Below are 12856 nucleotides of genomic sequence, written 5' to 3' on the forward strand. Positions count from 1 at the left end.
ACCTATATCGGTATAGAAGCTTTTAGCCATACTACCCAGCCCTATTACAATTCTGCAATTATAGTTTTTGATAAGCTATGTTGGTATCTTTTGCTCTAACAGTTATTCTCTCTCTCTCTCTAGGTTACAGACGTTATTCTCTCGTTTTGATGAAGCCTTGAGTTCAGGCAACATGGCTCTCAGCCCGAGTCACGGTGAGTGCCTTCTCTCTTTTATTTTGCCACAGTTGTGTTGCCCTCTGAGAGCCACATAGTTTAGCCCTGTTGTCACGGTGTGTGTGTGTGTGTGTGTGTGTGTGTGTGTGTGTGTGTGTGTGTGTGTGTGTGTGTGTGTGTGTGTGTGTGTGTGTGTGTGTGTGTGTGTGTGTGTGTGTGTGTGTGTGTGTGTGTGTGTGTGTATGTGCGTGTGTGTGTGTGTGTGTGTTGTGGTAATGTTTGTTGCCATGAGCCCCTGTAAGAGGACCTAACAGGATTAATGGTTTAATGTGTGTCTGGGTGCATTTGTGTGTGTTTGTTGCCGGTCAGACCTGAGCTGAAGGCTGAAGCTGAGTGTATGTTGTGTGTGTCTCTGGGATCCTCAGGCTCAACCATTGTTGTTAAAACACAGAAGGTTATGGTGGTATTGACGACACACCCTACAGAAATGTTTCACTTTGTATTTTTACCCTCAGAGTAAAACAGTTGGTACAATAGCTCTTAAACAATTAGATTTTTCAATTATTCACTGAATAACAATGAAGTCTCTTTGATAGTTTGAAAGAACAGCTGCTATCGTTATTGTGCTGTTTCCACCAACAAATACATTGTGTTATGGGATCTAACAGTCTGATATGCAGAATCAGTTGTCAGTGCTACAGCAACTCCTGGCCCCCGAAGTTTGCCTATGAAAGTAATTCCAAAAGCAATAGGTTTGAGATTAGTACAAATTAAAAACAGCAATAGAATCTGAGAGGTATTTGGTATGAGCAGAAGCAATTGGTACTAGAAAAATTTGGATTGTTTGAGGTAGAGTTGTTACGTTACCGATAACAGTATCAGAAATGGTTTCAATAAAACCTGAAATGCAGGGACAGATATTGGCATATTAGTTTATACGCTGATTCAATATCATATTATCATATATTCTGTCAGCTCATTAACGCTTTGAGCATCAACCAAAACTTGTCAATCTCTATGGGATCCAAACTTACAGTTGATGAAACCTCAAGAGAAATGATAAAGAAGCATAATAGCTTATTGTAAACTTATTGTAAGGATATATTGCTGTACCATTAATGGGGAAAAAAGTTATTGAAACGTCTCCACTGTGAGGTCAGTTATGTCTGTTGTTGTTGTTGTCGAGGATCCTGACATTGGCCTTGCTACCTCCAGGCGGCCTGTCACAGTCTCTGTCAGTCTCAATGGGACAGCAGCGGTCGGTGTTGCAGTTTGTTTACTTTGAAAGAGAAGAACCGAGGAGAGACGTGGCTCGGGGCGGGTAGTTGGTGTCATTGCCACGATGCTGTCTCTGGTGTCAGCAGAGACATGGAGGGAGAGCTACTTTTATCTCCCACCCCCCTAAGCTTTAGAGCAAGTTTTGATATTCGCTCATGGTTATGAATTTGTTATGATCAAATGATTTATTTTAATCTCTTGTGTTGTTGTTTTCTGTCATATGCTTGACTGGGCATGAAAGCACTGCTTGTGATTATCCAGATAGAATATTTTGGAAATATTGTTGGCCTTTTTTTTTTTTTACAATGGTGGCAGACGGACAATAGTAACATTTGTAAAAATTGCAACATGTAATAGGGCCTCTTTATTGACACACACTCATTCTTCATACCTTAGACACAGACAGCTTTCACCCTCCCTGTTTGCCTGAAACAGCCTAAAAAAGCAGTTCTCAAACCCCTTTACAACCATACCTTAATTGGACTGCTAATCCATGGTTGGTGCCTCTTTAGGTAGCTCCTTTTGAAAACTCTCCCTGTCTGACGTTATGTGTTGACCACATTTTCTACTCCCTGAGTAAGCGTGAGGTGAAAGTGTCAACAGATGCTCAGCAGGAGAACTTTGGCTGCCCTTGGCTGACACCTCAAGTGTACTTCTCCTTGTTTCGTTTGATCATGCTGCTTTTTGTTTAGTGACACACATTTAAATTGTCATTGCATTCTCATCCCTGTCTATTTAAGTCCAATTATTATTCGTAAGGATCAATCTGCAGATTAGTTTCATGACACATGATTTCCTATAAAAATGAAATTGACTCTCAGCTAATTTGAACTTCTGAACTCATGTTTGACACTCAACAAGTCACACAGATCAGCCAAAGGCTCAGTGAACTTTTTTTGGTGAGAAAATCTAAAAAGAAAAGGGGGACACATTAGTACATTAGCTACTAAGAACTAATACAGGATGCAAACATGCACCTTACACTAAAACACACATCTGCACACAGACACCTGCTCCTCCTTGCCCTTGCCCCACATCTAATTTAGGCCAGCCCTTTGTATTTGCTGTGGAGGGTTTTCGGCAGCTGTTGCTGAGAGAACAGGAGAGAGGATGGGAGGCGGGGGGATTGAGGGAGGACGCAGACGGAGATCTCTCGCAGTAGGCGAGTCACAGCGCTGTGCCTATCACTGCCTCTCCCTGATTCATCATGACAGAGAGAGGGAGAGGGATTGGATTGAATACATTAGAGCAGGGCTTCTCAAACTGCGGGCCGAACTGCAAATCAATCCGGACCGAACCCTGTGTCCCATTTATAAAAATTATACAAAATAAAAACGTTCTGATGTAAATTAATTTATATTTTCTTAGTTAACCGCAAGTTTACCTTGACTTTCTAATGCTTCTCATGCCTTTTTTGTGGAGGTTCAAGGCAGTGACTACAGACAAACAGTGCCATTTCTCCCACTAGTTCAAGCCACCATACTGTATGTATTTTATTGAATGTGTGTGTGACTTTACTGGCATTGAGCCGGACCAGTGACCTTGTATACAATTCACAAAAGTTTGAGTACCCCTGCATTAGAGGAAAGAAGATAACAGAGGAAGGGGAGCCAAAATAGACAAAGACAACAGGAAGTTACTATCCATAACTCTCTCTCTGTGTGTGTGTGTGTGTTTAATCTCATCTGGATATGGATGCTGGCACTGAGACAAAGGCTTGTCCACATATGGTTTTAAATTAAAATCAGCTTAATCTCCAAGCACTTTAACCCCAAATGCTCTGGCTCAAATAGGGTGTGTGTGAAAACTGTGGTGTCCTATACCTCTCCATCAGGTTGTTTCTTGCTAGTCAGTGACCTTTTTGAAGTGACCTGAAAAGAGAATAACACTGAAGTAGACTCTTGATGTCTGCCCTTTTTCTCCCACTTCAACTCTTTCCTGTTGCAGCAGTATTGGGTCAAGTGTGTGTTGGCAACTCTACTGTTTCTTAAACTGGCCAACGTTTTTAATAAGCCAGTGGACAGATAATTGATGATGAACAAATCATGACTTGACTCCAGTATTAAAGAGTGGTTTTCCTCCCACATTAGACCAACACATCTACCTGATTATGAGAACAGAAAAAGCAATAGAACATCATTTGCGTAAATGATAGACTTTTGTTTTGCTTCTTTCTGTCTGTTTTGAAAATAACTCTTCCTAGTCCAGATATAAACAGATCAAATGATATAACCTCAATATTTGCAATCTAATAATAGTAACATAGTTGGTGTTCATTTTCATATAACGCAGATGATTAAGCTCATTCCAAATGAATTAACAAGACACATTTATTGGTTTAATACATTTTCAGGTCAAACATATAAAAACAAATAGGAATACTTATAATAACATTAAACAAGCATACAGTAGGTGTTACTGAAACTTCTATCAAGAGAAAATAATTGAGCTGCGTCACAGACTTTTGGTAAACTAAACCTGGTTAACATCGAACTGATAATTCATTTGTACATTCTCTACATTGCGTGAAGAGCAATGAAGCTTGTGTCTGGCGTTTCTGTGTAAGAAATTAGAACATGTCACTGTCAGTGCTGCTGGCACCTTACTGAATGTTATTTGGTCCTTATCTGAAACTGTGCTTGTTCGAACACAAAAACACAAACCTACACACAAGCCAGGATATATTTGCTGCTTTGCAGACTGACTATGAGTTGCAGCTTTCATTGCTTGCATAGCTCAGTCAGTTTTGACAGGGACTGACACATATATATATATATATATATATATATACACACACACACACACACACACACACACACACACACACACACACACACACACACACACACACACACACACACACACCCTCCCTCGCAGACATGCTCATTCTACTCCAGTGCATCTTCGGCTCGGCAAAGGAAACCGTGACCCCGTTTCCAGGCTAGGCTGGTTGCCATGGCAAAGCTTTCCTCTGAATATTATGGTTTATCCCATCTTCCCGACGAGGAATTTGGAACTCAAATTATACCTGTGCGTGTATGTGCCTTTGGGTGTGTGTAATGTGTGCCTGTGTGTGTGCGTATGTTAGCATTTTTATGTTATTGTGTGTGTTTTCATTTAAGCTTATTAATTCCTGAGCTTGGCTGGAAATGGAGCGGTCTGTCGCTCGTAGAGACCCCCGTCCCAGAAACAACTGGACGGCTGAGATTGAAACATCTGTTCACCTCAATAAAACATTTAACAGAGACATGTTTGCTTCATTTATTTCTTCTGTCTTGTTCCATAATAATTAAGCAATGAAATCATCTGTGGTGTTATCTTCTATATTTATCTATCGATTAGATTTATGATTTGAAAATTATAAAAGTAGGGTAGACATGTGGATATTATCCGGCTGAACAAAAACAGGTTAGTTTTCCACAGACCTTATTTCGAGCTATTTTCCAAAATCCTATGGAGAAATCCCATTGCTTTTTTGTTGAGGGAACCCATGCGTAGCTTACTTCCGGGTTTTAGGACGCGTCACTGCACCACTCTATACCTTCTGCTGAAGACAACATTCCTCCACTAATCATCACTGTTAGAACACAGATGGTAAACGTGCATTATTAATATTATTATTATTATTATTATTATACATGGCGAATTGTACAAATTGTAGTTTTCCGTTGACACACAAACCTCTTGTAGTTCACTTTGGATCTGGGGCAGTCATGAGCTCTGTGACAGCTTTTGTCCCAGTTCCTGCAGTCTTACTCGTTTTCTCTATGTGTGTCATATTTTCATGGGACTCTGCACACTGTCACATGGCTCTGAGTGAGAATATGTGACATTGCCCGTTCCCCTGCAGATTACTACAGATCAGCACAAACACAGGCTCTCTGTGTATGAGTCTAATTCCTCAAGAGATGTCTGGTTATACTCTTAGTCGCATGTTGAGATTTACAGCTTAAATACGTGTTCACTTTCCTTATTTTCTGTTACTGGAGTGAAGCAAGGCTTGCATCCAATAATGATAACGTTTACACTAACAGATGCACTGTGTAGTATTATTATTATAATAATTATTATTATTGTTATTATTATCAGTAGTAGTAGTAGTAGTAGCACTAGTAGTAACACTAGTAGTAGTCCAGGATAACAGTTTGTCATAAACATTCTCCCTTAAATACAAACTTAATCTCATGAATTTAAGTGTTAACATTGAGTCAGTAGATATTCATAAGTTGTCTATTGTATTCTGTTGTCTATTGTATTCTGTGTAGTTATAGTTGAGCCAAAAATACTCTCTTTCTGTCCTTGGTTCTCTTTTGTGTTTATGTTTCAGTTGGTCTCAGTGTACCTCTCTGTCTTGATTTCTGTTGCCTTATTTGTTTGTTTAGAACAGAGTCAGTGCTGCCACCATGTGGTCACAATTGAATATTTCTTTGTGTTTACAGAACTTTGATTTAATCCCTAAATGACTTTTGCAAGACTGTGATCTGGAAAGAGCTTATTATTGTGTGTGTGCATGTTTAGGCAGATCATGTTTGAACAAATTCAGGGCTTCCAGCAAAAGGTGTGTGAAAGGTGTGTTGGTTACATTCAATCATGCAAGTGCATGTTATATATCCTTAGTGCGCTCCATAGAGTGTGCTATGCACGCGTACACAGCGGTGTTAAAACGATCAATTTATCTCTAACTGTGTGTCAAAAATGAACCAATTCATAGCTGATTATTCAATAAAAATGAAATGAGAGATGGTGATGACATTTTAGACAAGAAGAGACCAACTGAGCCAGTGCCATTGAATAAAACAATGCTGTACCAAAGAATAAGTGTAACTAAATTATGTATTAGTGCAACCAAATGAGAAAGTGTGAAAGATTTGTAGAAGTTAGTCTTGATCCCTGCTTTGATTATTCCCATGCAACTGTCAGATCTGCATATTTAAGCCAGTTGTTTTGCTCCTCATTTTGACTCTTCTTCTGAAATGGGAAGAGGGTATTGGAGTTTCCATGGCAACGCTGCCTGGTACATGGTGGAGCTGATATTTCACACTGTCTGTTTGTTTGTGTGTATGTGCGTAGACATGTATTTGAATGTTGTTACATATTATTTGGCAGCGTGGTGTATCCTTGGAGGCAGCCGCCGGTTTCCTCCCCGTCAATCCAGAGTCCATCCTAATTGAATAAAGTCACATTAAGTCAGCGGATGAACAATAAATCCAACTGTTGATTCAAACTGAATTGGATATGTGTATGCGTGATGGCGAGCTTTCTGAACATCTTTGTTTCTGTTTGCTGCTCTATTCATTTGAGAAACTGATCTGCACAAGTTGCCATGGCAACAGCATGTGTGCAGTCCGCTCTCTCTCTCCGCCCTTCACCCAGAGACATTTTTCTCCCTCGGGATCTGACTAGACAGAAGCAAGAGATGCAAATCCTGCTAACAGTGATGCTAATCAATGCTTAGACCCTCAAAGCATGACCGAGTATTGCTACTGGAGTCGTGGCTCTTGTTAGAAAGCAATTCAACTGATTCAACAGATATCTGATCTGCACACTCATGTCCTTTACTTAAATATAACCATACACCGTATCACTGTATTTTCTAAAATGTGTGTTTTTTATGAAAAGGTGGTCTTGTAGTCCTCTCGACCCTGATGCTGATCCATAGCACTTACTTAGAACCCAGGTTTGCAATTCTAACGTTACGTGCTAATTAGTGTTAGCATTAAAGTCATTATCTATTACCGTAATCTTTTGGTACATACAATGTCACAACATCTCAATTTCATGTTCTTAAAATCCCAAACTGTGTTTCAAATGTTTCGTTTTTTCACTCCAAAACCCACAGATATTCAGAATACGATGTGAAATAGGAAAAAGCCGGACATTTCATGAAAAAGCTTTTACTATTAGTTTTGCCATGAATTACAATTTTGCTTTTTTCTGTCAATAAAGTCATTGTTACAGCTATAATGCCAATTGAAAAAAAACATTTGAGGGCCAAACATCTTTCAAATGTTATACAACATATTTATTAATATATGTATTCTTGCTTTGTAATTCAATTTGATCAGATTTGAAATTAAACAATGATTTTGTTGACGTTCACTTTAAGCTATAAGAATATTTGGGGTTGTTTACATCCATACAGTTTTGTCGACATAATGGCCCTTTATGGATTTATAGCACTGTCATTCGTCTGAAGTAATGTCAAAAATACATTCAGTTGACATTGATGCAAATGAATGCAAAAAAGCCAGAACTGAAGATTGGCAAGGCACAATACCAAATATCTATTTTAAAAATTGGCTGAAAAGATGTATAAGATAGTAGAACATTTATATTGAATGGGATACCATTTCTTCAACGTTCAATCATCCTCAAATTAAAGGTGAAAATGGGCAAAACAACCACGATCATAGATTCTCAATCTCTGCACTGTTTTTGTGTGTTAAGTATATGTGGGTGTGTCTGTATGAGAGAGGGGGGAGAAGGCCTCAGGTGGAGGGGGGTGGTCTTCCCCCACCCTCCCCTTCGACCTCCTTTGATCATTGCTCCATCAGCCTTTTGTTCTTTTGAACAGGAAGGGGGAGAGATTATATGGATAAATATGTTTCTCAGGTTGATGCAGTATCATCAAATCTGTGTTAAAAGGTTGTTGATATTTTGTGTGAGAGAGAGAGAGAGAGAGAACGAGAGTGTAAGAAGCCGGAGAGTGTGTGTTGTCAATAGTAATGAGCTTAGGTTAGCTGGTCTGGCAGGGACACCATGAAGCCCTGTTAATATTCCTGGGGTGTCAGTGTGTGTGTGTGTGTGTGTGTGTGTGGGGGGGGTCTGGGTCGCTCCCTTTCTCTCCCATCCCACACACACTCAGTCCTGCCTCCACACTGGCTGCAACAATATGATGTCACCTCTCGCCCGATTGGCTGCGAGGCTGCTGAGGGAAGGAGGAGAGATGCTGGGAGAGGAAGGGAGGGATAGAAGGAGAGAGAGTGAAAGAAAATGCCGGCACTTGTATGTGTTGAGGAGTATACGGACAGCGGTGTGAGGAGTGTGTGTGCAGCTTTAGCCCGGCTATGAAATGTGTGTAAGGTGTGTGTATGCGTCTTTGGGTTCGGTTTAGAGAAGAGGGGGGACCACGATACCACGCCCTCCCAGGAGCATGAGGAGACTTATCTGCCAGAAGATCTGTGACTGTGAGTGTGTCGATGACTGCATGTGTGCTAAATGCTATTTCATTGCAAAAGATATATACGTCTTTTTTCAAACATTTACTGAGTATGACATGATAGGCTGTGCAATCACTGTGAACCTGTCGCTTGTTGTATACACACACGCAGGCCTGTCAATTGATTTTGCACATGGGCTGTGTGTGTAGGTAAGTTTGACGTATGATTCAAGGTGTGGGGTGGTGGCTATGGCGCATTTCATGAATGGCTGGTTGTCAGAGCGACTGGAGCGCAACTGCATTCCTCTGCCAACAGTTTCATCTCCACAGTCCACTGTTGTGTGTTTGTGTGTGTGTGTGTTGCTCACATAATTGTCTTCCTTGTGTGTTTCACTGCTAGATGCACATTCAAAATACTGCACTGTTGTTGCAAGGGTTCCTCAAGTTCTATTGCTAGATTCCTGGCTAGCTTGAGTTCTGCTAGCATGCAGATTGAGTGTTCGGGCCAAAGAGAGTTCTGCCAGTCACTGGTTGCTTGGGTAGACATCTTGATCGCTGGCTGTGTTTTAGGGTCTTACTGTAGATGTGTTTGTGTTTGCTTTTTCTCTTTCTCTTAAACCATTGGTGTAATGAGTATTGATTTTGAGAGTCCTGACAAAGCTCTCTTTTTAGAAAACAACTCTAGAATGAAAAATAAAGACGATAAGAAAAGGGCAGATAATTTCCTTATCATCTTTACTTATTATTATTTTAGCATTCAGTTTGTCAAGAGACTGTAAAATTGTGCGCATGTTTGTATTTAGCAAATGACACACATATGTATTACATAGGAGATATATCATGTGGAAATTGACCTTTCTGTACTGGACAATCGTCAGTTGTGTTTCTGTATTTGCTGATTGTATTGACAATCATGCAGATTGTGAAAAAATATAATTATTGTTCTTCTTTTTTTATGATTTGCAATATCGTATTCGATCCATAATAATCTTTCCCATGTTCTCTCTGGACTTTACTCAATACCATTGTTTACTGAGACTTCTCCTTGCCCACAGTGCTGATGGTAACACTCCTCTCTCTTCTCTCTCCTTCCAGATCGTAGTTTTGAAGATGATGACAGTGTGGATGGGAATCGTTCTTCAGCCCAGGCCTTCAAGGTCCCAAAAGTTCCCAAGAAGCCGGAGCCCTCCGCCGCGCGCAGGCCCAGCGCAACCGGTGGCAAGCTCGGTATTTAACTTACTCACACAGTATTTAACACACAGCTAAGATTGTCTGCAAGAAACATCCCTATAATGAGACAGCGTATGTCATAACAGTAGACTTGTGCCTCTTCTAGGCTAGCGGCGAAATACCGACCTGGCAAGCTTTACTTATCCGTCACCAATACTTGTTTTCCAGTGTGTGTCACATGTCTCTATGTCACAATTGGATAAATCAGAGCTTTTTGAATGCATAAATACTTGACAAAGATCTCAAGGCCATAAAGCATCATTCATTTTTTACCAGAATCCTTAGCTCTTCGTTTTGGCGTAAAGGCAAGTGCAACACTTTAGGTAAATATTATTTAACTGGAAAGATTAACAAAATATCCCTAGCTAATCTTAAAGCCCTTCAGACATTTCAGTATAGGTTTTTCCTGGAGGTGGGTGAAGGTTCTCTGGCAGAGATTACTGCTGCGCACATAAAAGTAGATACTATTAGGGGTACAAAGACACCCCCTTTGTATGTCCTTAGAAATCTGAACCTTACGTGTGGTCGACTCAGGCCTGCAGAAATATAAATGTTTGTTATATCGTATATACCTTTTCCCTTAAGAAAGCCTTCTCTCTCTTCAGTCTTCCTCCGTCTCTTCATGGCTGGAGTGCTGGGTTTGCTTCGTATTTGCCTGTATTGATTTCCCCCCCGTCCTCCTCTATCTCTCTATCGGAAGAAATCTATGTTCCCACGACCATGCAGTGAATTTCCTGCTGCATGCTGATGTATCTGTGTCAGCAATCTCACATATACATGCACACATATACTCGTGGGTGTGTTTGTTTTACAAGCAGGCATTCTGTCTTCTACGTGACTCTGTTGGAAACACAAGACTGTGGTCGTTTGTCACTTAGATCTTTACAGTCTTATTGATCAAGGAGCTGCTGTTAAGTCAAGGGCATGCTGGGTATTTTACACACAGGACTGCTCTAAAGCTTTGATCTTGTTAAGTTTAATGTGATCAGAAAGGAAAATACCTGAGTTGACCCCTTTCACAGATTTGGGATATTCAATCTATTGTTTCTAAATGGAAGATCTGACTTTTTTATTTTAGTTAATGAATTCGTCTGGCTTTTACTCGGTTATTTCAGATTAGCTTCCATGATTGTGATAGTGGGAAGCTTTTTTGTCTGCATTTGCATATAGATGACCGTACGCCCACACACTGTGGCAATACTTGACAGCAAAACTCAAGAGTACAGATGTTTCAATTGAAAAAATAATAATAAGTCTAGACCTTGATAAAAAGTCTAAAACCATATCTAAAAGGAAGGACAAATGGGGCATGACTTTGCTTAAAGGTCAAGATGGTTGTTTTAAGTCAGCAGTAGCAAAATACTTTTATTCAGCCTACACACTTGCCTTGATTAAATAGTTGTTGTTCTTATCAAAGTACATTTTCAGCACAAACCTTCAACATAATTATGATTTTTATTGCAGCCATAACAGCTCACCCTGATAACATGCCATGAATATTTCCACTCCATAAAGCTGGTAATAAAGATAATTGAAAATGATGATGAAGGGCTGGTAGGCGAATGTTATGCCCAGACTGCTGCCATGTTACTCAGTGAGAATAGCAGAGCATATTGCCTACAGCTGGCCAAACCAATGTCCCCAGCTCACTGAGGGCTATGTACGTGTCGAGATTTCATATAACTTGATATGAAAGCCAACCCCGGGGAAAAGGAGGAAGGGATATATATATCTTCTGCCTTTCACTCTGTTTATGCAGAACCTCCTCCACCATGTTGACAACTTCCCTTCAACCTCTTCTATTGCTGCTATTAATGTATTCTCTTTAAACTTTGCCACTTAGTTATAATGTAGTAATATCTTAAAAACAGATATTACAAAGTGACTTACAAAGCAAAATGAAAGCAGAGGGCAACGTAACCAACGAAAGGTTAAAAATAACCAAAGTGAGACAAAATTAAGGTAAAAAAAACGTCAAATGACAAAAAAAAATAGGACTGAAGAAATATTATTTAAAAAAACATGCCAATTAACAAAAAAATCAAAAGCAACTCTTTAAGGCATGTCGCGCAGTAGACTAGTGTGTTGGTGTTCGGATCAGGGGGTCACAGGTAGGGCTGCAACAAACGACTAATTTGATAATCAATTAATCTATCGATTAATGAAACGATTAATCGACTATTCGGACTATTATGCCTTGCACAATTTCTCAAACGCTCTTATTTCAACTTTTAGATTCAGCTTGAGGTTGTTTTAGGCATGTGGAAACTAACAATGAAGACAATAAAGATGAATACTTGATTCAAAAATACATATATTATTAAATTAACTTAACACATTTTGAACAAAATTAACATTGCTTTTTATTTAACCCTCCGGTATCATTCGATTGGACTACGCAAATTAGTCATTCGAGACAAAAATGTCCACTGCAAAATACTTTGATAAAAACATTATATTAAAAGGTTTTTTTCACGACGTTTTTGGGTTCAATCTTCAAAGCAACTTCCGCCCTAATAGATTTCAGGATTTTAACCCTTTAAATGCCATTCTGAAAACATGAAACCGCTGGTTTTTTTCATGATGAAAACAGAGAAAATGAGTTATTTTCCAAAAAATATATATCTGGTGACTGGCTCTTTTTTTTTATAACAGTCTTGGATATGTCAAAGATTAGCAGCAAAATGGATTTTTTTGCATTATTATTTTTTGCACAAAATCAGATTGTTGCGTATCACACGAATGAAATGACCAGCCAGCCAAACTACACATATTTGAAGCTTTGGCTTTGCAGCCAGGTGTTTTTATTTACTTCAAGGAGTGTATGTATGGCTGTGTATGTCTGTTTGCTAAAGAGTAATTATCAAAGGACTTTGAAGTTCCAAACAATTCAAAACATCGAGGTCAAGCTGGGTCAATATCATACATCTGTTTACCTCTAAGACACATGAAACAGCACAAATGAAAAACAAAACGCCATGAGAGCACACTTAGTCCTGTCTCATTCTCACACACAATCACTCACACACACACA

General features: G+C 39.5%; 1 protein-coding gene across 26 annotated transcripts in view; it reads left to right on the forward strand.

Moving 5' to 3' along the window:
- Positions 1 to 12856, forward strand: part of clasp2 (cytoplasmic linker associated protein 2) — a 74584-nt gene that overhangs the window by 26105 nt on the left and 35623 nt on the right. For all 26 annotated transcript variants that reach the window (XM_010796814.1, XM_010796825.1, XM_010796816.1 and 23 more), the window contains 2 exons: positions 124 to 194; positions 9688 to 9819. In XM_010796814.1, coding sequence (XP_010795116.1) covers positions 124 to 194; positions 9688 to 9819 — 203 coding nt within the window. The remainder of the gene's footprint in view (positions 1 to 123; positions 195 to 9687; positions 9820 to 12856) is intronic.

The sequence above is a fragment of the Notothenia coriiceps genome, unplaced genomic scaffold, assembly GCF_000735185.1.
Source record: "Notothenia coriiceps isolate Sejong01 unplaced genomic scaffold, NC01 NC01_scaffold00037251, whole genome shotgun sequence".
Classification (NCBI taxonomy): Eukaryota; Metazoa; Chordata; class Actinopteri; order Perciformes; family Nototheniidae; genus Notothenia; species Notothenia coriiceps.